At 37.3% G+C, this 25,514-nt stretch overlaps 1 protein-coding gene and 1 long non-coding RNA gene across 2 annotated transcripts in view; one reads left to right on the top strand and one right to left on the bottom strand.

Moving 5' to 3' along the window:
- The first annotated feature begins 4,900 nt into the window (after positions 1–4,900).
- SUMF1 (sulfatase modifying factor 1) overlaps positions 4,901–25,514 on the top strand; it is a 76,118-nt gene continuing 55,504 nt past the window's right edge. The window contains exons 1-2 of the mRNA XM_026722524.2: positions 4,901–5,180; positions 21,066–21,239. Coding sequence (XP_026578309.2) covers positions 4,926–5,180; positions 21,066–21,239 — 429 coding nt within the window. The 5' untranslated portion in view covers positions 4,901–4,925. The remainder of the gene's footprint in view (positions 5,181–21,065; positions 21,240–25,514) is intronic.
- Positions 15,208–25,514, bottom strand: part of LOC148126831 (uncharacterized) — a 59,437-nt gene continuing 49,130 nt past the window's right edge. Inside the window, exon 2 of the long non-coding RNA XR_015741612.1 lies at positions 15,208–16,650. This is a non-coding gene — a long non-coding RNA (uncharacterized LOC148126831). The remainder of the gene's footprint in view (positions 16,651–25,514) is intronic.

Genomic DNA, 25,514 nt, shown 5'->3' with positions numbered 1-25,514 from the left:
TTGTTTTTCTTCAATTTCTCCCCCCCCCCCGCCCCTCAGTAAAAGAGATGTGTAATCTCACTTTGTTCTCCTTTACCATGTGTTTATTATACACACAGAAGAGGGATAGTGAACACATATGAAAATTTAGAGAAATGACCTAGCTGTTCTCATAAATCTACTGTTACAAGAAACTAAGTGTTTGATAAGACATAAATTTGAATTTATCTTGTGACTCCCACGGATCTGTTTTGCCATAATTTGTCTTTTGTCTAGGCAAATGGAGATACCATTCAAATAAAACTACCTAGAATTGTTGGGTGTGGCAAATAAGTTGAAAAATAAATAAAGAACTAAGTTGCAGCCATTAACTATTTTTATTACCAAAAATTGTTCACAGGGCACTGAATCATTCTAGTGATACAAATGATCTATGTTAATTAATTTTTAAGTAAAAGAACTACAATCAGGAATGTATCTGAAGAGAATGGCTGATCTTAAACATAGTAGCATAGATCTGAAAATGTCTACAACACTCTTGATATTTAAGTCTGTTTGTAAACTGAGCAATTTTAATTGGAATGCATTTGTTTATTAGTTCAGTTTACAAGGGACCCATTACCCAATGACTTTATTTTACCTCTTATTTAATTCAGGGTACAAAGGTTAATAAATCTTAGGTTTTAATATCTAAGGTAAAAGCAGTGATTTTCTTTCATATTATTTATATACCACTGAAAGTGTTTGCTTCATGGTTAAAACATGTGATTTGCTTGTGTGGTTAGCATGTTGTATGAACTCAGAGAAATATAATTCAGTATTTGAAATGTATTTGAATATACACTGCTCCAAAAAATAAAGGGAACACTTAAACAACACAATGTAACTCCAAGTCAATCACACTTCTGTGAAATCAAACTGTCCACTTAGGTAGCAACACTGATTGACAATCCATTTCACATGCTGTTGTGCAAATGGAATAGACAACAGGTGGAAAGCATAGACATAGCAAGACATCCTCAATAAAGGAGTGGTTCTGCAGGTGGTGACTACAGACCACTTCTCAGTTCCTATGCTTTCTGGCTGATGGTTTGGTCACTTTTGAATGCTGGTGGTGCTTTTACTCTAGTGGTAGCACGAGACTGAGTCTACAACCCACACAAGTGGCTCAGGAAGTGCAGATCATCCAGGATGGCACATCAATGCGAACTGTGGCAAGAAAGTTTTCTGTGTCTGTCAGCGTAGTGTCCAGAGCATGGAGGTGCTACCAGGAGACAGGACAGTACATCAGGAGATGTGGAGGAGGCCATAGGAGTGCAACAACTCGGCATCAGGACCGCTACCTCCGTCTTTGTGCAAGGAGAGACAGGAGGAACACTGCCAGAGCCCTGCAAAATGACCTCCAGCGGGTCACAAATGTGCATGCGGCTGCTCAAACGGTCAGAAACAGACTCCATGAGGGTAGTATGAGGGCCCGACATCCACAGGTGGGGGTTGTACTTACAGCCTAATACTGTGCAGGATGTTTGGCATTTGCCAGAGAACACCAAGATTGGCAAATTCGCCACTGGCACCCTGTGCTCTTCACAGATGAAAGCAGGTTCACACTGAGCACATGTGACAGATGTGACAGGGTCACATTTTGCTGCCTGTAACATCCTCCAGCATGACCGGTTTAGCAGTGAGTCAGTAATGATGTGGGGTGGCATTTCTTTAGGGGGCTGCACAGCCCTCCATGTGCTCACTAGAGGTAGCCTGACTGCCATTAGGTACTGAGATGAGATCCTCAGACCCCTTGTGGGACCATATGCTGGTGTGGTTGGCCTTGGGTTCCTCCTAATGCAAGACAATGCTAGACCTCATGTGCTGGAGTGTGTCAGCAGTTCCTGCAAGACGAAGGCATTGATGTTATGGACTGGCCCACCCGTTCCCCCCCAGATCTGAATCCAATTGAGCACATCTGGCACATCATGTCTCACTCCATCCACCAACACCACGCTGCACCACACTGCCCAGTTGCTGGGGGATGCTTTGGTCCAGTTGTGGGAGGAGATCCCTCCACCTCATCAGGAGCATGCCCAGGTGTTGTAGGGAGGTCATACAGGCATGTGGAGGCCACACACACTACTGAGCCTCATTTTGACTTGTTTTAAGGACATCACATCAAAGTTGGATCAGCCTGTAGTGTTTTTTTCCACTTTAATTTTGAGTGTAACTCTAAATCCAGACCTCCATGGGTTGCTAAATTTGATTTCCATTGATAATTTTTGTGTGATTTTGTTGTCAGCACATTCAACTATGTAATGAACAAAGTATTAATAAGAATAATTCATTCATTCAAATCTAGAATGTCTTATATTCGTGTTCCCTTTATTTTTTTGAGCAGTGTATGTAGCTTGGATTGGTATAGTTGGGCTGTGGGGCTGAGCTTCAAGCTTGGCAATTTGGTTGTAAATGTTTCACCACCATTCAAGGATACATAGTCAATGCACTTGATGAGCACAATTCAAAGCACACTGATGATGTCTCTTCAGCCCAAATAATTCAAATATGGACAAAAATCAATACTGGACATACTTTATGCCTAGTATATAATGTTTAGATGCTCTCTCTATTCCATGTTCTTTTGTTCCAAAATTTATTGCTGAGAATTAGGAAGATCTATGTGACATATATGTTCTCCATCTAACATCAGCCAGAAGTCAACATGTTGATCCCAATATTTCAACCCATTATCTCTTTCTCCTGCCTTCCAGAATCAACAGCTATATGGATACTCATTTCCTGCCCTTAAAAGTTTCTGCCATCTGTTCTTTGTTTATAAAAGAACTTTCTCTGTCATAAAAATTGGAGATTTCAGTCTCACCAGCTTAAATTTTTAGAATAGTTTAGCATAATGAATAAGATCAGACTTGTGTTAACTCTGATATAGTAAGGCATGCATTTGAGAATTTACCCATGCTATCTAGCTATTTTATGCATCTGATGGTTTAATTGCAGCTGATGAGCCTCCTGGAGGAGCAGATTACCTAGACCTGTTTCCATTAGGTTTCAGGGTAGAGTTTAATATTGCAACAGCTTTGATCATGTTTGTTGATCACCTGCAGAGTTGAGATGGCAGTCCTTGTTCTGTTTATTGGCTTTAGATATCATTGACCAAAATATCCTTTTAAGCCATTTCCATGGGTTGGGGATTCTATATTATAGTGGTTCTCTTCTTTCTCAAGGGCCTGGTACAGTTGGCATTGGTAGGTCTCTCCTTTGTGGAATGCCCTAGAATTTTATTCTCCCCCCACTCCTTTTCAACATTTACATGAAACTGCTGGATGAGATAATTCACCAGTTTGGGGTCCTATGTTGCTTTAACTGGGATGACCTTTGGGTAATCATGCTAGATTCCTTTTGATATACAGTCCTAGAATTCTTCGCTCATCCTTCCCAGGAACATCCCGTCCTCCATCACCATAATAAAGCAGCACAGTGATTGCTTAAAGTCCACACTGATTCGACAGCATATAATCAATCAATCACATGTGATAGACAAATGGTATCTTTTTGGTTTAGTGTGATCTCAAACTGCATATGCTTATTCCTAGGACTAAAACAAAAGGAGTAAGCTAGGACACTATTGTGCACTATTTAGCTACAGGATTGTTTTTTTTTTACTTTCAGGGAAACATGAGGCTTAAATAAATATATTTGAATATGCCACATTGTTTTTACTCCTTATATAGGAAATCTTCCAAAATTTGGCTCATAGGCAATGGAATTTAATGCTGCATTCCAAAATTGGATTAAATTAAAGCAATTGCTTCTTTGAATTGCATCAGTTCAGAAGCTCTTTGGAAAAATATATAACTTATCAAAAGAAATGTATGCTTTCATAAGAAAAGTCAGCAAAATCTCAACAAGTCACAGATGAGAGTTTGGCCTATTTCATTCAGTTTTAAAATCCTCTCAATCAGTAGTGGGATTCCATTTTTTTTTTTTTTTACTACTGGTTCTGTGGGCATGGCAGGGGAAGGATACTGTAAAATCTCCTTTCCCTCGCGCTCCTGGGGGAAGGTTACTGCAAAATTCCATTCCGTCCCCACCCCACTAACCTGCTTTCCAGCTCCATTCTCCTGTGCAGGGCAACAAAAGAAGACCCAGCCAATCAGCTGGGACTCAGGAGGCAAAGAATAGAAGGGGGCAGGGCCAGTCAGAGGTGGTATTTGCCAGTTCTCCAAACTACTCAAAATTTCTGCTACTGGTTCTCCAGAACTGGTCAGAACCTGCTGAATACTACCTCTGCTCTCAATGGAATGTATTTATTTATTGGCTTTCAAGGCCACCATATTCCAAAAAGATGGACAGTTTATAATATTTAAGATTACAACATTAAAGATAGCCAGTATGTGATTTCCACTGAGTGCATTATTTATTTTCAGCTTTTATGATTTTCTAAGGAGTTTCAAAAAATTCTATCTCATGTGGGCACATCATCTTTGTCCTTTTATTTCATTTTATAGGTTCTTTAATTTTGGTACTGTCTTGTTACTGGGAATGACATTATCACTGACCAGATCAGGTGGAAGATAAACCCTTCCATTTATTGAAATACGATTTTAAAAAATCATATTCCAGGAGCTCTTAATGATATCCCAGTAGCTAAATACCTAGTAACTCATTTAAACACCTGTATTTTCTGCCTTATGTTCCTTTCACTTCCTAAAGCCTGGCAACTGAAACAGCTTTATCCAAAATAGAATTAATACTTAATTTCAGTTTATAAAGTGATTTAGCAAAAAGAAACAGATGTCCGGATTTTCCTGCCGTCGCGCAACCTCGCGTGCTGGAATGAAATTTCCCAGTGAGTGGGAATATATATCTCTATATCTATATATACACGGTAGGAGGAAAGTGGTCAGCTGACGTCTTCTCTTTCACGTGACTTTCCTTAAAATATGGCTGCGCCCAGGCACAATTTGTTTCGGGTGGTTTATACTTGCTGGCTTCTGTGGCTGCGATCCGCAGAGTGCTTGGACGATAGTGAAGAAGGAAAGCCCGGGAAAGAGGAGGATCAGGGGGACTGTGGTTGCAGCAACAGTCGTGCAAGCGACGCGGAAAGAGCTGCACGGAAATACTCTCAGGAGGCGAATGTTTCCCAGCAGCCAAATAATCGCCGTGGAGACGACCGCTCGAAAAACGAGGGTATGAAGGTAGGTAAACGGGGCGATAGGTTGGTGGCGTTAATGAGGAATGAAAGTTTAATGATGGGATGGCGAGCAGCGGGTGGAACAGCGTTTCTGGAGCGTCTGACATTACTTAAAACGTGATTGCTAGATGTCACTTTCAGTTCAGTGTTTCTTATCGTATGTGCGGTGAGAAAAAATTAACGAACAACCATCTCAGTCACGTGTAGAATCTATAAACCAATTTATAACAAGCCCACATGCCAAGAGGTTCCAACCTTCTCTAACCTGGCATTATCCAAGTTTGCTGGATTACAACCAGGTGTAGATTAAGACATACTGAGGTCGTAAGCTATGTGAAGCTTTGTATTTACTAGTATTAAAAATGCATTATAACAAAATAATCAAAAAGTACTTACTTGGCAAGGATCCAGCACAGACCAATAATCTTAGCAAAATCAGTTATCTTGAAAAAATCCTATTTGCAATACTTTCAGCTGAAAATCTGCTGTGCTTTTCAATTTTAGAGATGATGTACAAAAACGCGAGCTGTTACACAGTTCACCCCTAGTATATTTAAAAAACACTTGAATTGGCTTTGTGTCTGTATCTCAGCTAAGGTGGCACTGAGTGGGGGTGAGATTATATATTCAGGTGAGAGGTGAAAATAATTTGAATAAAGAAAGGGAAATATTTTTTTTCTGTTGGGTCATATGGGCTAGAGAATTGAAAATATTTAAATGAGCAAGATACTGCAACAGAAAGGTGACAGAGGAGAAGAATTACCCGAGAAAAGGAAATATGAAGGACCCTGAAACTAACCATTAGAAGGGAAGCCAATAATCTGGCCACTGTGATCTGGAAGTTGCTGGTGTTTCTGAGTTTTGAGTGAAAACAGGAAGCTGCAGCTGTGCAGAAAGCTGATCTGTTGATAGGTATTGTACCACTGCAGAACATCATTTGCAGTGGCAACACTGGGATCCATGAAAAGGAAAACTTTCAATGACCAACCATATCCACAGGACCTGAGGAATGGTGGCCAACATGATAGTTGTTATAGCTTATCATGCAGATGAGCAGTCAAAGTGCCAAAAGCAAGGGCTGAAGAATAGTTGAAAGTCTGCTCTAGAAAGTTGACGAAAGTGGAAGAAACATAAAAGTGAACAACATAATCCAGTTCTGAAAGATATTACAGTAGATTGGATTGGAGGAAGAATAGATGGGACAATTTATGATGAGAACAATTTGTGGCAGGGTGGTATAGAAGTGCTCCTCTTGGATTGAGAATTATAGGGAAATCTGCATCTGTTAAACTCAAATGAGAGCGGGTTCTGAGAGGTAGAGATTGGAATAGGGTGGCTGCAATGGGACTCCTCCAAAAGCAGCCATGTGGGGAAAAAATTTTTATATGTTGCAGCATGTAACATTTAACGTTTTATCAGTGTAATATATTAGTGTCTGCATGAGCAGCCTTCCTTTTCTATATGAGTTGTGATGTCTCATCACCATCAATCCTACTCCCCAATCAATCAGTCCCACTTATGGGAATTGAATTCCAAAACATATGTAAGGTATTATGTTAGCGAATGCTTAGACTAGTCTGATCACTGGATTTTCTAGCATCTAATTCTAAAACATGATTAATCAGAAAATACTGTAAAAATATGTTTAACTTCTATGTGTGTGCTTTTTATCACATGAAACATCTGGAGATTTTTAAAAAAATGTATGAACCAAGATATGTACTACCTATTTATAAATTGCTGTTTCTCTTTAGCAATCTGGCAATGGAAGCATTGCAAAATATATACTTTTGGAGTTAGTGTGTGTGTATATCCAGCAAATTGTGGATTAATCAGCTAACCATAGTTAAAGCAAGACATGGCATAGGGTAGCATAAGTACTGACAGATCAGGAAATGAACATGGTGGAGGCCTGATCAGAGGATCATAGATGATTTGACAGCTTCCATTCTCTTCCTGGCAATTTATGTTGTGAAGGAAGGCCAGAGTCAGTATTCTACTCCTCCCTGTTCATCAACAGGCAGAGGTCAAAGTCTTCACCCCCACTGCCATAGCTCAGAGTTTCTTGAAAGACATAGTGCTATGCTTGATCCTTCAGGGAAGAACTTTAATCCCTTCAGCACCAAGCAAAAAATGCTATTTTCTCTTCCTGTTTGAGAACAAGCATCAGAGAAATGAAATTATCCTTGCTTATCCATAAAATAGAGAAGAGTGTTTCTGCTTAATCCTCTGGGTTATTTTTCTGCAGGAGAAGAAACATATTTGTTCATTCTGTTTTCAACTATATAACAGCTTTCCAAGAGAGAACGAAGGGTAATCCCTCCCCTTTGCACTATTTAGTCAAGAGCAAAGTACAATGAATGTAAGCTATTTGAACAGGTGAATTTTGATTACAAGTTAAAGTTATCATGGAATCAAGCTCACCTATTATCTTCAAAATTACCTGCAATGCAATTTTCTTGGCACAGTGATGGAGGTTATTTGCCATTATCTTTTCCTAGATTCTGTTTTAATATCCTGATCTAGGCCTACTTCCTTAGGTTTCTGAAATAATCCCCATCCAAGTATTAAACAGGTTAGCTTTCTTTAGCTTCTGACAGCAGCCCAAATTGGCTAAATGATGGCATGCTGATACCAGATTTTGTTTAAGACTTTATTTTAAACAACATCCTTAATTGTAAGATCAGTACAGCATTAAAAGAGATTGTCAAGATGGCTGTTTCTGGAAGTGCTTTTAGTTATAGGATTAAGATACAGATCTAATTACAGTTGTTATTGTTGTTCAGTCATTAAGTTGTGTCTGACTCTTCATGACCCCCATGGAGTGTAATATACTAAGCCCTCCTTGTCCTCTACTGTTTGGATTTCCTGAATTCATGGGATTTTGTTGTATCGGTGACACAATGCAATCATCTCATCCTTGGCTGCTTCCTCCTCTTTTTGTCTTCAATTGATTGCAATTAGCTCTTGTATATATCTCATTTTCATGCTTCTGTTAAATATGTAGAATTTGATTCAAATACAGTTTTGCTGACTTAAAACATGCTGTCATTGGTTAAAATAGTTTACATTATAAGAATGGCATATGATTCTAAAACAGTGTTTAATCAGCAACTATTTAAATCTCCATAATGGTCCATTTCAGTTGTATTGAGAATAAAATTAGCATTCTCCACAAACCATCTGACTTAGTTTTTCATTTATCTTATTCCCGTCAAGTCATTCAGGGCAGATGCATCAAGGAAAAAAAAACTAGATTATTTGAAATATCTTTATTATTAGGGTAAAGTAAAGCAGTCCCTGTGGACTCAGTTAGTCGTTACTGGCTGTAGGGGATGGTGCTCATCTCCGTTTCAAGGCCATTGAGCCAGCACTGTCCAAAGACATTTCTGAGGTCATATGGCCAGTATGATGTCATGGAATGCTGTTACCTTCCCACCAAAGTGATACCTATTTATCTACTCACATTTGAATGATTTTGAATTGTTAAGTTGGCAGAATCTGGGTGAGGATGGGAGCTCATTCATCAACTGTTGGGTCTCAAACTTTGGATGTCTGTTTTTCAGCTGACAAGTCCAGCATCTTAACCACAAAACCACCACACTACCCACTTATTAGGGTAATGTAACATAATCTTGAAAGTCTACCAAAGTAATTGTGCATGGCCTATACATAATAGAGTTAAGCTAGAGTTATTTTCTCACATTTTCACCTCCCCTGGACTTAATAAACCCATTTGAAATGGCCCTGCTTCCTCCTTTAATTGTCTTGCTCCCTCTGTTTTAACACGATTTGCTAAGCAGCTTATTTTTTATACACATTTCACACTTCTGAATGGCCCATTTCCCTTAAAGAGGGACACAGGGTGGTTATACAGCATCAAAATATATAAAATTAAAATGTTAGAGTTAATTTTTTTTAAATTAGAAATTTTAAAAATGAGAAAATTATAAAAAAAATATAATTTAAGGAGGCAAGAAAATTGTCAAATGGAGAAAGGCAAAGGGGAGGCTTTCAGGGCAGCAATCAACCCCACAACTCCATATGATATATCTTTCTTGATTAGAACATATATAAGTAATAAGAGATTAGTATTTTTAAGGCATAGAATTTATGTGGTGGTTCCATTTCTGAAGGATTTGTAAGCTCAAAAGAGACTGGTTGTCTCAAGCTATCAGCAAAAATCAAGCTGTTCCATCCACTTTGCTGTATAATTGATTGTTCTGCCAAGTCTTTGATACAAAAACTAAGGCTGCATTGGACATTTTCAGTAAACTTGGTGGTCTTAATACTGCTACAGCTTAATTGACTTGCACTATGTAGGTCATTAGAAGTAATGGCCATCTTTGAAAGAGATTAATTGGGTTCTTGGACAATACATTAAACATTTTCTTTAGTTCAGCCAATTTTGTCCTGATTAACTTGAACTGTTCTCTAGCTGTGTTTTGTGAGAATACCCCTTCACATATTATTTGCCAAATGTTCAGATTTAAACAGTATTTTAAGGCAAGATTTTGAAAGATGCTTTGTTAAATTGCAGACTGGGCTTTACAGTATCAGTTTATATTATAGCAATGATTGCCAGTAGCAAGGGCAGCTTAATTCCTCATTATTTGTCACTGTTTGTCTAGAAATACATATTGAAGGAAAATTATAGGGAATTTCTCTTTTTCAGTTTCTTCAGTGGGTGGAAACAGAAAGGTGCCCAGGAGGTCTACTTGTTGTTTCTATGTGGATAAAAGACCTTTAAATTTTTCAATTAAACTATAAGCATGCTGAATTATACTATGTCTCCTACAGAATTGTGGTACTCACAGAATGTTATATTACATCTTCTGTTGTCTCCTGATGGTATGGCACATATTCAGTAATTATGGAATCAGAATAACTTGAAAGCACCAGTTATGTTCTCATGACTTAGTGGCTCTTCAATGGCTGAGATTGCCTAAATTTAGTGGATTATAATCCAGGCTGCTGACTTGTTATTTAGCAAAACAAAATAGATAAATGCAGTTCATAATTACATTCCTATATAATTCAATGTTGGATAGAAGACAATTTAATTTTAAATTAGCGTAAATTGTTCTATATGGAGAGGCAGAATGTGTGTGCAGTCTTGTATCTTGTCTTCTTTTAAAGCAGGCTTGTCCAACCCGCGGCCCATGGGCCGCATGCGGCCCAGGTCGCCTCATAATGCGGCCCAGTGCCCACCCCAACCTTCGTGCCAGAGCCAGCGAGGAGGAGGAGGAGGAGAGGCAGGCGCGAGGCAGGGCGAGGCGAGCGCCAGGCCAAGCAGCAACAGAAAAGGCGGGCGCCGTCAAAGTGCCACCTCCTGTTGCCGCCGCTGCCACCACCGCCGCTTCTGTCCCTGCTGCCACTTCTACCCCCGCTGCCACTTCTGCCCCCGCCAGTGCCACCGTTTCTGCCCCTGCCGCCACCCCCGCCGCCGCTGCTTCTTCCCCCTGCCGCTGCCGCTTCTGCCCCTGCTGCCACCCCCGCCGCCGCTACTTCCCCTGCCACCGCTGCTCCTTCTGCCTTCCAGTCCTGCCTCATCCAGCCGGGCCATTTTCAGGAGGAGAGGTAGGCGCGAGGCAAGCGAGCTTTCTCCCCCCACCCCCGCAAAATTTGGCCGGAAAATAAACCGTGATAAAAAATAAGTAATTTTTAATAAATAATAATAAATAATAAAAACATCTCACTAACTTAATTTCCAAATAAATTTAATATGTTAACTATGTTTTCTATGGTTTTTTTGGATGATCAGATATCGTTACTGTTATTTTATTTTATGTGCGGCCCAAACCAAATTTTCATCTTCTAATGTGGCCCAGGGAAGGTGAAAGGTTGGACACCCCTGTTTTAAAGCATTTAAGATGGTAGACATAATTTATAACCTTATCCCTGTTTGTTGTTCATGTAATACAGGTTGTCCTCGACTTATAACAGTTCTTTTATTGACTTTTCAAAGTTACAATGGCATTGAAAAAAGTGACTTATGACCTTTTTTCACCCTTACGACTATTGCAGCATCCTCAGTCATGTGATCAAAATTCAGATGCTTGGCAACTGGTTCATATTTATGATGGCTATTTTGTTTTGCCAAAGCCCAACCCGAGAATGTGATGCAAAGAGGCTTTTTGTACTAAAACTATATAACATTGATAACACTGAAAATCATTCCAAAGGCAAATTATTTTCAGCTACCTTTACTTCACTAATTTTATAAATGTTCCTTAATGTTTTAGAGCTGTTTTGGCTCTAGCTAAAACCAGTTGTCCATTTCCAAAAGGCTTTAAAAGCTCAGTATTTTGGGCATTGTACCAGAAAGTTATGAAGTAGATGACTATTTCAATTTCTACTGCTCATTTGTTACATTTTTTTAAAAAAATCTAATTTTGCTTTGTTTTCAATTATTTATCAGCAGATAGGAATTTAGAAATATATATGAATAGAACTATCGCGGGCAAGAGACAGGTTATACTGTATATGGATTATGTTTCTAAATATTTTTTTGTCTCATTTTTAAATTAGCTTTTTTCAGATGCTAAAACAAAGTATTGGGATGTGAAGGACAACCTAAAAGACAAACATTTTACAATTAAAATCATCTTAAAAGTGAAAGGCTACTATACCAAGTGCACACACTACTTACTTTTATTGTTTTATTGTTTTTGTTTGGTAACATTTCTCTTCCAGTATTTTGGCATTTTTACTAAACTTTAGGTGATAATTTCTTTCTTCTTCCTTTTCTCCAACCAACTAGAGTATCCCACCAACTTTAGCCACTCTACAGAAAGAATAGGAGGATAAATATGGGATTGCAACATTGAGGAATGGGCTATAGAAGTAAATCCATTTGTTTCTGTAGAATCAGTTGTAAATCATGCTTTCTCTTTGCAGAGACTTCCGTGTTTGCCACCAACACTGCAAAATTATGCACATCTGGTCTAGTTCCATGGGGCTCTGTGTCTTGTACCACTTAATGTGTAAACTATGTTTCTTATACCAGTAAAACACCCAAAATACTGAAACCAGGGATCCACAAACATGGTCTTTAGGACTGATTGAAACAGAAAAAATCTATTTAAAAAAAGAAAAAGAAAATGTTTAACATCAATCCAAATATAAGCCAAATTTTATCAAACCCAGATAAGTACATTGCCAATTCCAAACCTTGATAGCTGATTTGCTGAGATCCATAAGTTGAATCTCCTCTGCTTTTCTAGGCAAGCATAGCATAAAGTACTTAGCATATTTTTCCCTTTGATATATATGAAACTTAACCTATGGTGTTCCAGACAGATCCATTACTTTCCTTTACAAGCACTATTACTTTTTACCATTCTAGGTTAAAGGGCTTAAAATATTGTAGGCACCATCCACTCTTGCACTGAATAATTGAGAAGCGACTGGATAGTTTACACTTGAATCTTCGCTTTATCTTCTTCTCCTGTCCACCTTCAGTACTAACCAAACACTAAGATCATTTGCCTATATGTATCGTGATGCCATACCCTTTTGACACTATTATTATTATTATCCTTGAATTTGGTGACTGTTCTTCTGAACTCATCTGCCATCCTTTAAATTCGAATTAATTGAAACCTTTCACCCATCTGAGAATTGCCTACCAATTTACTCCGGATAGAAACCAGCAGACCACAAATTTATTTTCAGCAGACATTGGAGCACTTGTAATTGCCAACAGACCTATGTTCTCAGCTGATGCTAGAATCCCTTCTGACCTTATTGTGTCTTCTTTTAGGCCACCTGCATATAAGATTGTCCTTTACTCAGAAGCTAAACCAAATTCTGTTTCTGGATATTTCTGAGATATTTTTGATGTTATCCTTTTCATAGCTTTTGTTGATTTTGCTGTAATGGGTTGATTGGTCAGATACTGTTTGATAAAGTTGTTTGAGTATCCATTTTATTACAAGTAGGCTGTTTTTGGTGTTCTAGATTGTGCTTGCCTGAATAATGTTCTTAAACAGCTTCTCTTGTGGGAGGGTGGGTTGTTATTTTATTAATGGAGCACTTGGTTAATATGGGTTGTGTTTTGATACACATTTAATTTGTTATCATTTCCTCTGATGAGGATATCCAGAAGAGATAGTATGTTTTTTTTCTTACATTGTGAATTATATGCCTTTGAAGATGTTGATTGTTTCATCATGGCAATCTCTGACTTGGAGGATAAGATCCTGCTACTTGATCTCAAACAAAACTTATGAAGTAAGGTAGGGCATATAAATAAAGTAGCAATGTCTGCTTTAATGGATTTATTTTTGAGATTTGCCTGTTACCTGAAACCAAACTGGCGATACACCAGGAAGTATTGTTGGTAGTGCAAAATAATGGTGTTTTCCAATGGTTAAGTGGGTATTATTACTGTTTTTTACCTTTCCTGATTTTAGCAAGGCAGTGCTTACACTCCTGGATACTTTAAACGTACAAAACACTCCTTGACTGCTATCACTCTGTAATGAACATATTCAACTATAATAAAAAACCACTTGGAAGGCAAATATTTCTTACTGTGAGCAAATCAAATATCTATTATTTTGTGTGGTGCTGTCTTATACAGTATTTAACAATGTTTGTGCATTATACATTAAAGAAGTACGTTCAGAAGAATTGCAGAGAAAATCTGTAGAACTATAGGCTTTGTGAGCAGGGTACATGAGGACACTTAAGCAAATGCTTAAGTTGAATACACGGCAAGACACTGTTGTAAAATTAAAAACTCCCTCAAAATCTAAGATTGGCTTTCTTGCAAATGAACTGATCCAAACTAAAAATACAAGGAGAGGAATTTATCCACTATTTTTAAACAGGGATTATCCCTTAATGTCAAGTCCTCATGGGAAATTGGTTAAAATTGAACCCATAGCCCAAATACTTTCCATATATAGCTTTGGGATTAAATGTGTATTTTGAAATTGACCCCAGACCAACAAGGTTCTCAAAACTTCCCAGGATTCATTGGATTTAAGATGAGCCAAAGAAGAGCTATATATTGAAAATTTTAGCAATAACTAAAGCTAGTCTTCAACTCAATTGTTTAATACTAAACCACATCTCCAACCTTTATTGGCAGTGAATCCAACAAGTGAATCCTATGGCATACTTAACTAATCTCTAAGTACTTAAACTCAGAGGGCCTATTCACTCTGGCATTGTCAAGCACAAATTACTAGGAGCATTTGTTGAGTTTGAATAATAGAATTGATTATTGTTGCTGCATACACGCAAGAATCTGAGCAACAGTTCAACCTAAATTTGTGCTAGGTAAGGGTCAGCGGAATTCACAGGAGTCTGGACATGGATCTCTTGTGAGTGTGCAATGACTTGAAACTATTGAAGCATTTAACCCCGCCTTTCAGCTCACCCTGCTTGTCTCCTACAGACATGATATCATGCTGTCCTCTCATCTGTCCTTGAATACCGATAGTGGAAGATACCCTACCTGGGGAGACAATGTCCCTGTGACTCTGGAAACATAGAAACAACACAGCACCCAGTAAGACTCCAGTATCTGTGTTATAACAACATTTGTATTAGCCTCATCTCAACATTATTGCACAAATATTTAGTGGATAAGACAATTCTACACCTCCCTGTTACCCTCAGATACCAACCTTTCTACTGTACAATTTATAATATTGCCACATTTTGCATAGCAGCACTTAAAATCTGTCAGATGACGTGTGTCATAAGTTAGATTTCATATGCATTAGGTCATCAGTGCTGTGATAGTCTGCATATATACTACCTTTATGTTACCCTACAACCGTTTAATGTTCCTGTTCCTTCTCTTAGATTCCTTTTAGAGTTTTATTTTTAAGCATATCCTTCTGTTTTATACCTTGTAGCATTTTATAATAATTATTTTTTGAGATTCTGATGTATTTTGATGCTTTTTTAATTGACTATATCCCACCCTTCTTAAGCTGGTCTTTGACCATAGTAAAGATTTGATTTGATTTTTTAATATGACATAATAAATAAAAGAGATTTCAAAATATAAATCAGCTTTGGAATTAAATTTATTTTGATCACATTTTTATTATCACAAATATTAGGAATTCTGTCTCCTAGTTTAATTTGTATCAATAGAGGGAATAAGCGCAGAGGATTTGAAACTGAGAATTTATCAACTAGGAATTCTTATACCAAAATAAATAAAGACATTTGTTTTATACCTGTGTATGTTATTACTATGACATCACGTCAGATTTATTGCAAAATTATAATAAGCAAATTCATGTAATCAAATCAAATTACTTTAGGAATAGCCATTGTGATCTAACTCTAGTTGCCTTGAGACAAGATGGATGACAAAATAAATAAATAAATCTCTAAAAAGAAGAATCTTCCTCCTTTCACCAATAATTGTATTAATATTAGCATATTTTCTAATTGTAAAGGCAGACAGGCAGGCAGACAGGAAGGAAGGAAGGAAGGAAGCTTTGTGTGTACTTTTGTCACATTGCTGTTCTTTCCATCTTTAGTGATATTTTCCTCCCACTCCCAACCTTCCGCTTCACAAGCTTGCAGGGCCAGCTATTTGTAACAGATGGGGCCATCATCTCTGCTTCAGAAAAAGTAGAGCAAAGAATAATCTCAGGAAGCCTCTAACCTGCCTTCTGAAAGCATCTTTCAAAGCAGATTTTAGTTCGCTAATTGTATCTCACATTGATTATTTTTATAAGTAACTCAAGACAGCAAACATACTCAATACTCTTCCTTCCTTCCATTTTCACCTCTTATGAGATGATTTTGGCTGAGACAGGGTAACTGGCCCAAAGTCACCCAGCTGGCATTCATGCTGAGCTGGGACTAGAATTCACAGTCCCCTGGTTTTTAATTGGTACCTTAGCCACTGGACTAAGATAGTGGAATATATTCATGGACTTGGTTTGGAGGTGGTGGTGGTGGAGACCAAAAGTTTGGTATATGTCTTAATTCTGAATGGAGAATGAACCAACCAACCCTCATGTTCAATAGTAATATGAATAACTGTTTATAATGGAAATATTAGATTTATACCAGTGAGGCATTCTGGGAGTTGAAGTTGAAGTATCTTAAAGATGCCAAGATTGAAAAACATGGATTCACATTTATATTTAAATAACCTACGTGGATACATACTGAAAGCTTGCTACAATAGTGTTCTAAGGCAATGTTGAGCAATGAGCTGCCCAAGTCCTCCTTCCTCTTCCTTCTTTCACTTCTTCTTCTTTCTCCTCTTAACTTTTTTCTTCTTTTTTCTTTCTCTTCCTCATCCTCTTCCTCCTCTGTTATGCATGTTGACAATATTAGGAAAGATTTTTCACTGATTCCTCACTGTTGGTTGATTTAATCCTCAAAGACTTGAAATTCTGCTTTCCTGTGTTTTCCAAAAGCAACTGAAGGTGAGCTATTAATCTTTGAATACCTGCTCAGCTCGGAACAAGGACTTCAGTTGTCACCTGTCAGGAAGAAAGGGGAAAATAGACTGCATATCTGATCCATTGTTGATGTTTTGTTTCAATCAAAAGAAACAAAGATTGGCACATAAAAAATAAGAAATTAAGGGAAAAATTAATTAAATTTAGAAAATTTTGCCTTCCCAGATGTTGACACTGATTTCTGTGTACTTAAACACCTGCTCATTAGAGATGTGGAAACATGGCTAATCTCATATCTAGGGCAACCTTTGGGAATAAATAGATTTTCAGTGAAAGTCCTTTTGTAAGTGTATATTTTTTATTTTCTGTTCCAATCTTTGGGGATAAGTTTACATTTTCTTATGCATCTTTTAAAAATAGATTTACATAAGAAAGCCGATGAAACTTCTTGTCTGTTGTGAGAAAAACTCAGTTTAGCTTATTGAATTTGTTAAGGTGCCATTTAAAGGTACATGAGTTCTATTGAATATAGCAATAACACCTAAGATTTATCATCAACATATTGCCACCAACAATTTAGGTCTTCAAAATATGGAAATGGCTCGAAGAAATGTTGGATTTAAAAATAAATTACACACCAGAAATATTTATATTGGGAATAATAAATGAGAATTTTTAAAAAGCAGATATTTACCTAATCATTCATGTAATTACAGCCACAAGATTACTACTTGCCCAAACATGAAAATTAAAAGAAACACCAAATGACGAAGCAATAATAAAAAAGATTTTTCAATGCACTGAGCTATATAATATAATGTTAGAATTGAAAGAGAAAGATACTTCAGAATTCTATGTGGTATGGGAAAATTTCTATGTATGGAGGGCTATGAAAGGAAGTCTAAAAAACATGAACTAGAATTTAAGAAGAGATCTTATTGCAACATAACGTTTAGGATAAAAATTGATATAAAGATTAAATGTAAATATGCATATAGCTGTATATATGTATATAAATGTTTATATTGTTTGGTGATATTTTGCTTATATAACAATGTGAAGATTGATATATATATGTGTGTGTGTATGTGTGTATGAAAACAAATATATATATATATATATATATATATATATATATATATATATATATATATATATATATATATATATATATATATATATAAAAAGACCACCACGTTCAATGTTTTTAAAGCTTAATTTCAGTAAAAACTATTTAAAAAAAAACAATTTAGGTCTTCATTTTACTGACCTCGGAAGGATGGACGGCTGAGTCTACTTTGAGCCAGTCAGGATCAAATTCCTGGCTGTGGGTAGAGCATTCTAATGAGAGAGGGAGGGAAGGAGGAAGAAAGTATTTGGCTATTCCAGTGCCTGGTTGGCCTTTCTGATCCTAGAGTCAATTTCTATGTCCAAAGACCTAGCACTCGAGACAGTGCTTGCTACATACTTGAAGCTGGTAACATTTGTCCGCTGGATGTCATCAATAGTGACTTTTGGTTCCACAGACTTGATATTTGGCATGGGCTGATAAAGTACTTCAGTCTTGTTCAGGCTGATAGTTAGACCAAAGAGCACAGCAACGTCTGAGAATTTGTTCAGCATCAACTATAGACCGCTGTCTTTGTGAGCCAGAAGTGTGTCAAAGAGGGTTTCTTAAAAGACTGTATGGAGGCACTTCTTCTGTGCATTCAAGCAGCAAAGGTCAAAGACAGAGATGTCCAATCAGTGCCTGATGTACACACCTTCTTTCAAGCTGTGGACAGCACATGACAACATGCAACATGCAACAACAAATTGAACAGGACTGAGTCTAGCACACAACCTTGTTTTATCCAATTAGAAATAGCAAATTCAGCCTATGAATCACTGTTGTAAAGAATCTGTCCATTATGAAATAGTTGATCAATTTCATGAATTTCTTCAGGCATCAATAACATCTCAAGATGATCCAGAGAGCCTTTTTCTTTATAGTGTCAAATGCCTTTGTCAGTTCAATGAACCCAGAGTAAAGAAGCTTGTTCTGCTCAGTGTCCTTCTCCTGACTTGCCTCATGGCAAACATCATATCTGCTGTACTCCATTCTGGATGAAAGCCATACTGCGCCTCCAGGAGTTCCTTTCTGAGACAGTGACAAGCCTATTCAGGAGAATATGGGCAAAAATCTTGCCTGCAATGGACAGCAGTGAAATACCTCTGTAGCAGGAGTGTCAAACTCAGTTTCATTGAGGGCCACTTCAAGGTTGTGTTTGACCTTGAGGGGCTCAGGTGGGCATGGCCAGTTCAACATCACTTATGTCAGGGGTGCCTGTAGCAGGCCAAGCACTCTGCCAGTGAAAACGGAGCTCGGGAGGGCCATCCACAGCCCTCATGAGCTTTATTTTCACTGGCAGAGGCACCGCAGGTTGCTCCTTTGCTGTTTTCAGGGCAGTCCCGTGGGCCAGATCTAAGCACCCTAGGGACTGGAGTTTGACACCCCTGCTCTATAGTGTCTGCAATCTGATTTAATTCCCACCTTTTTTTACTGAGAGCAACAATTGAGGGTATCATGGAAGCCATCCAGCATCTTTCCTGTCAACCAAATGTCTTCCAAGATATCTCGGAAAGCCTGCAAGGCATTTGCGTCTAGTGCATTGTTGATCTCAGAAGGAATGCCATTGTATCCTGTTGCTTTCAGCTCAACTCTGATATCATTTTCTTGATCTAATGAGTAGAGGGAGGCAGGTAACTCTTTTGTGAGAATTCCACATTGATCTACTGGACCCTCCAAAGTTGGGAGTCCCCGACTTATCAATAATATCTGCCTTTAAAGGGAATTCATGTGATAACATATGCTTAGAAATTTTGTCCTTCTTACGTAACTTGGTTATATTTAATACTTGTTGTTTTACTGTCTTTCATGGCAAGTAATTTTTAACAAATCACACTTGGGATTTTTTTTGTTCCCCTAAAAATGATATAGATTTGTAATTCAAACATATTTCAGTAGGTATAGTCACATTTAGAGATGGCCGGTGCAGCAGTATCATATATTTTTTAACATGTACGTCAGAAATCTAATCAAAACAAGACAATTACATTGTATTAATTGCATGAAAAAAATAATATTGACTCACCAAATTAGTTGGGCTAGAGCTGAAGTGAAAAACTTTTTCTCCTTATATCAGGGGTGTCAAACTCACATCAGCGGTGTCACGTGACATATTAGGACTTTCTCCCCCTTCACTAAAGGCATGGCCAGTGCGTGATGCATCCAGCCTGCAGGCCAGGAGTTTGACAGCTCCTTATATTGTATGACTTGTTTGATAAGAATTGTCTCACCTTTGTCTCAATTGTCTCTAGAACTTATTCAATTTTTTTATTTACTTAGAATATTATGATGTTTCCACCTATTAAAATTAATTTCTTTTAACATGTTTTAGTAAGGAAAAGATAGTGATTCAAGTGACACAGTTAACCAAAGATTTTTTTACAAGAAGATGGAATTTTTAAAATAAACAAACTTCAACTGAATATGGCCCAATGTTTTTTAATCTTATTATTTAGCCCACAAGTTAGTTTTGAATTAATATCTTTCATGCAGATTTACAAAAGCTATTAGTAGCCAGACTTAATAATTCAGGGACAAGAGCAAATTAGTTGTATCCACTGAGGTATTCTATTGAAATGGTTCTCTAGAGAGGGATCTAAACAACATCATTAATTTTTCTCTCCTCTTGCTTGTTGTTTCATTAAGCCAAAGATCTTGCTTACAAAGAGACATGGAACAACAAGCAATACATGAAAAGGTATAGGAGTCTGAATATTGCCAAGACCAATTTGTGAATAGTGTGCAAATTAGCAGCAACCTGCAGTGTTGAGATGGTGTCACTATTTGGGTGACTGCTGAATGTCTGAAGTAAGACAAAGTTGTCCCTTTTCCCCATGTACTCAGGTGTGGACGCTTCTAGCTCTATTGTTTCCTATAACCAGAATTTTTTTCACGTGATCAGATAAGCTCCGTCTCTTTCAATTTCAGAAAATTACATTGTGAAAAAAGGTTACATTTTGTTGTGTTTTCAGAGCTGAGTGTATGATTTAAAAATGTATGACACTTAACGATATCTATCACTAGCCACGGCATACAAGTGCAGTCACTATTTTGATATATCCTTTGAATTGAAGATTTCACAGCTGAAATTCTGCCCAGTCATTTGGATTTTATTCTCCATCATCTACTTTTTGTACCTCTGTTTTATCTGCCTAATCACGCAGGTTTTCTGGACATGGGTTGCTGTGTTTTGTTACTGTAGTTTACTGAGTATGTTTCATACAATATTGTATTTATTTATTAAATTTATGTGCCACCCATTGGTTGGCTGATGATATTCTGAACTTTGAAGATATTGACCAATAGTTATTTGTACATCCTGTAAGAAAAGACACAGAAGACCTTTGAAGATTTAAGCATATCTGAAAGAGTCTTCTTCCATTTGCAGATGGTCCCAATTCCAGCTGGAGTGTTTACAATGGGAACTGATGAGCCCATTATAAAACAAGATGGAGAAGGGCCTGGAAGGAGAGTCCACATTGGTCATTTTTTCATGGATCGCTATGAAGTCAGCAATGCAGAGTTTGAGAAGTTTGTGAATGCTACTGGCTATGTCACAGAGGTAAGTGAAAGAAGTTGGTGTTTTTGCAAAACAGCCTTGTTTGTGTCCAAATAGAGCTTGAAGGTAAACTTTTGCTATATCAGAGGAATATTTTTCTTGTCAGATATTGGATTGGCCTGGGAAAAATAGAAGATATTCCTCCACAGCTCTTCATTTGGAGTCTGTACCTCCTAAAGATGAACATTTTGGAACACCCTGCACAAAGAAAAGGAAATAAACCACACAAAGACACCCACATAATTTACTGATAGTTGACCTGTTAGGATGAACACAGTGTTTCTTGAGAGAAAATTTAAAATCAGCACAGAAGAAAAATACTTTTGCCCCACCCAACAAAAGAAAGAGAGCCTTGATTGGTTATCGGTAGCAGCATCTTAGAGGAGCTTATTGAAAAGTGGACCAACCTGTAAAGCAGGAGGTATAAGTTCTTGCACCACTCTTGCTTGCAGTAGCAGATAAATGTTGGACACATCACAAAGGATATCTTCCTTCATCTTCAACAGTTTACTTTCCTATTATCAGCCTACCATTATAGAGCTATAGGAGAAATCATAGCCTGGGAAACTGCTCATAGTTTATAAGATGGATGACTGATTCGGGATACAGTATCAATCCAGGATGATAGAAGATTTCATCAAATTTTCTGTGTGGAGCAAAACAAGTATTTGGTCCATTTATTCCTAAATACTCCTCCTTTACCAAGGGCCAATAGTTAGCCTTTGGTGGGTAACATGTCTTATAGTCTTAGCACGTGTTACATAATTTTGCCAGGAAAGTAGCATGTGAAAACGTTTTACCAGTGTCTGTCAGGTTGGCCCTTACTTTCCCATTCAATTGGCATTCCAAGGTTGCTGCTTAATGATCTGCCTTCTCCAGTGCATATTCCTCTAGATGACTCCTGATATCTACGGAGAGTGCAGTCATTAACTATGATGTCTGTAGGTGTAATTGTAGATGTGAGTGGATAATGCAACCCATCAGTCTTCCATCAGAAGACCGAAAGAGCTATCAAAAAAGCAGTCATAAACATGCCTTTTGGGGGGGTAAGCTTTCTATTTATTGGATCCTTAGCAATAGCAATAGCACTTGGACTTCTATACCGCTTAGTGCTTTATACAACCCTCTGAGTGGTTTATAATGTCAGCATATTGCTCTCAAAAATATGGGTCTTCTTTTACCAACTTTGAAAAGATGGCTGAATCAACCTTGGCCAGTCATGATTGAACTCCTGGATGTGGACAGAGTTAGCCTGCAGTACAGCATTCTAACCACTGCGCCATCAGGGCTCCTTTAATTTGCCTAACAATGAAAGTTTTCTGGACATATTACAGAGTAATGTAAAAATTTTAAAACAATAAAACAAAATATACTTTCTTTTAAAATATTTGCCGTCCCCCTATTTGTAGTGAACCAGGTAGGGAACAACAAATCATGTGCAAATATCAAAGTAAAAAATTAGTAAAAAAGTAATATGATTAAAACCCAATAATAATTACAAAAGTATCCATAAAATGAAACTAATATCTTCTAAGGATCAGACACACGCTGGAATAGAGCTGATTTAGCTTGCTTACAAAATTTTAGTTGAATCAGGACTATCTATCTATACTTCTGGAAGAAGGGTATTCTATGAAATGGTGACCTGCACTGAGAAGACCTTTTAAGGAAGGGGAGCAAAAAAATGGCTTCTCTTGATCACCAAAGTAGACGTCATCATAGACATTCAATTTTGGCAGTGTGTTGCATACTATGGATCCCAAAGCTCAGCCATACAAAACATTAATGATAATAACCAGTACATTTAATTAAGCCTAGGAACCTACAGGCAACCAATGTAGCACCTTCAAAATAAGAATTATCCTAGCTTGTTGGTGGTGTCCCATCAATAGTTTAAATTGCTGCATTTTGAATTTACTCCTCACAGAATGTATCATAGAACAACAGGATTACTATCACCAGAACATATTGATCCTAGTATATCAGTAAATCCTTTGGAGCTAAGGAAAGACCCTGGGCTGTTTAAGTAGGAGGTGACAATGTAGGAGAACCCCAGGCACAAACCAACTCCTTTGGGGGAACCAATGTTATTAAGTTGCTTTGATGTCTGTTAACAGTTAGCAGTTCTGATTTTGTGCAATTTAATTTGGGCTAGTTTGGTTCATTCATATCCTTAAAGTTTCTAGCTAGCAGTACAAAAATTCAGACCCTCATTGTTTATTAAAAGCATGAATAAAGAAGAAAAACTAGAATACATAACTAAAGAGCCTAGGAAAGGATATGAAAGTAAAGATCAGTGTGCATATAATATGAGATCTTAAAGTCAAAATTAATTAGGAATCAAGTTCTAGAATGAGTTAGATAAATACAAATTTGTGATTGCAGCATTTTTCTAGTCCAGCAGTATGGCATTCAGCTTTGCTAATCTGTGACAAATCACTTTTCCAATCTGTCTCTTAAGATGTTACCAAATGCTGTCCACAGTGTTTTCAGCAGTCAGGAGGAATCAGCAGAGAATCAAGATTCTCAGGAGGCAGAATCCTGAAGCAAATGCCAAACCCTATTTTACATGATTTCAGTGATGATGTTGAAATATGATGGGATACTCTGTCTGACATCCCAAACCAGCGTGCTGGAATGGGAACTAAGTTTATATACTCCTGGAAGGCCAAATCCTGGGAAATGTTGACATTAAAAACATGTATCGGCCAAAAATAGTTACAATATTGATTCACCTGCCTACAATAGTTAATAATAAAGATTGTCCCAAAGTGGTTATTTTAAAGAACTCAGTATTGAATGCTGTTAAATTATTTGGAGAGTATATTGAAGTAAAAAGGAGTTTCTACACTTTATTTATTTTTAAAGAAGCTTTTGTAAATTACTTTTAAAAGAGGGGGCTTGGATTTGGGGATCAATAGGAATCAGCGGCTGATATAATTATAGCAAATGAAATTTAGTCATACTAACATGTGCTGCTATATTTTATAATGGAGAAACTGCTGGGTAAATTCCTTAAGTTTCAGCTCAGGAATGTCTTGGTTTATGAATCCCATCATAAGCTCTGTTTGCTTAGGCGTAGCATGTTTGTAATACATTCAGCTGAGAAATATACTGCTTTGTATATTTCAGGACAGAACAGATCTCAGTAAATCTGCAAGGATTATGCTGCAATTATTTTTGAAATAGTATAGCTGCTAGGAATTCAGAATTCCTAATTTTGGTATATTGAATATCTTTCTGTTATATGTTGCCACAGAGATAGACACTTCAAAATAGTATTGCCAGACAAAAAGTAGGCAGTTCCAGAGAAGTGGATAAACTTTTATAGCAATCTAAAAATATTACTGCTTTCTAGCAATGTGAAAGACATAATCACTAGCTATGGGTATGTTTATTTGAAATGTACGTGCTTATTATATATCTGTTCCCTGCATCTTCTGCTAATGCATAATCACTAGTTATGGGTATGTTTATTTGAAATGTACGTGCTTATTATCTATCTGTTCCCTGCATCTTCTGCTATTGCAGTATATGTGTAGAACAAATGTAAAAGTCAAATGCTGAATTGCAGGTCAAACATTTTTGCTTTTATCAGTGGGAAAAAAAACCATTTCTGAAGTTACCTATAATTTTTATTATTCAGAACACGTATGATAACTTGAAAACACATGACACATTTTGTATACCTAAATCTGAAAAATCTCAGTTTATGTCATCCCTGAAGATATACTTCTAAAAGCAATTCTGAGGTTACTTTTAAAATGAAATTGATGAGAAAAGGGAATTTGAGTAAGGAACAGGTTAGGAGCCCTGATGGTTAGAATGCAGTATTGAAGGCAAACTCTGCCCACAGCCTAGAGTTCAATCCTGATGGGGCTCAACATTGACTCAGCCTTCCATACTTTCAAGGTTGATAAAATGAGGACCCAGTTTATTGGGAGCAATATGCTAACTCTGTAAACTGCCCAGAAAGTGCTGTAAAGCACTATGGAGAGCTATATAAATCTAAGAACTATTGCTATTGCTAGTAATCTTCCCTCTGTATCTTTTACTTCCACCATCACCAATAATGCAATAACACACATACATACACAGAAACATATCACAAGTAATTAATAGTAATAGCAATTAAGCTGTTTTTACACACATTTGACTGCTTTGTCAATTCAAAATGTGGTAGATGTTCTATATTTTATTCCACGATTAATACACTTTTAACTTCAACCTCCTTTGTCATTTATCTTGGTGGAAATTTTGAGTAGAATTCCAAACAAA

Source organism: Pseudonaja textilis, chromosome 2, assembly GCF_049901715.1.
Source record: "Pseudonaja textilis isolate UNSWEBS1 chromosome 2, rPseTex1.2, whole genome shotgun sequence".
Lineage (NCBI taxonomy): Eukaryota > Metazoa > Chordata > Lepidosauria > Squamata > Elapidae > Pseudonaja > Pseudonaja textilis.
This window is presented reverse-complemented; position numbering and strand designations above follow the sequence as displayed.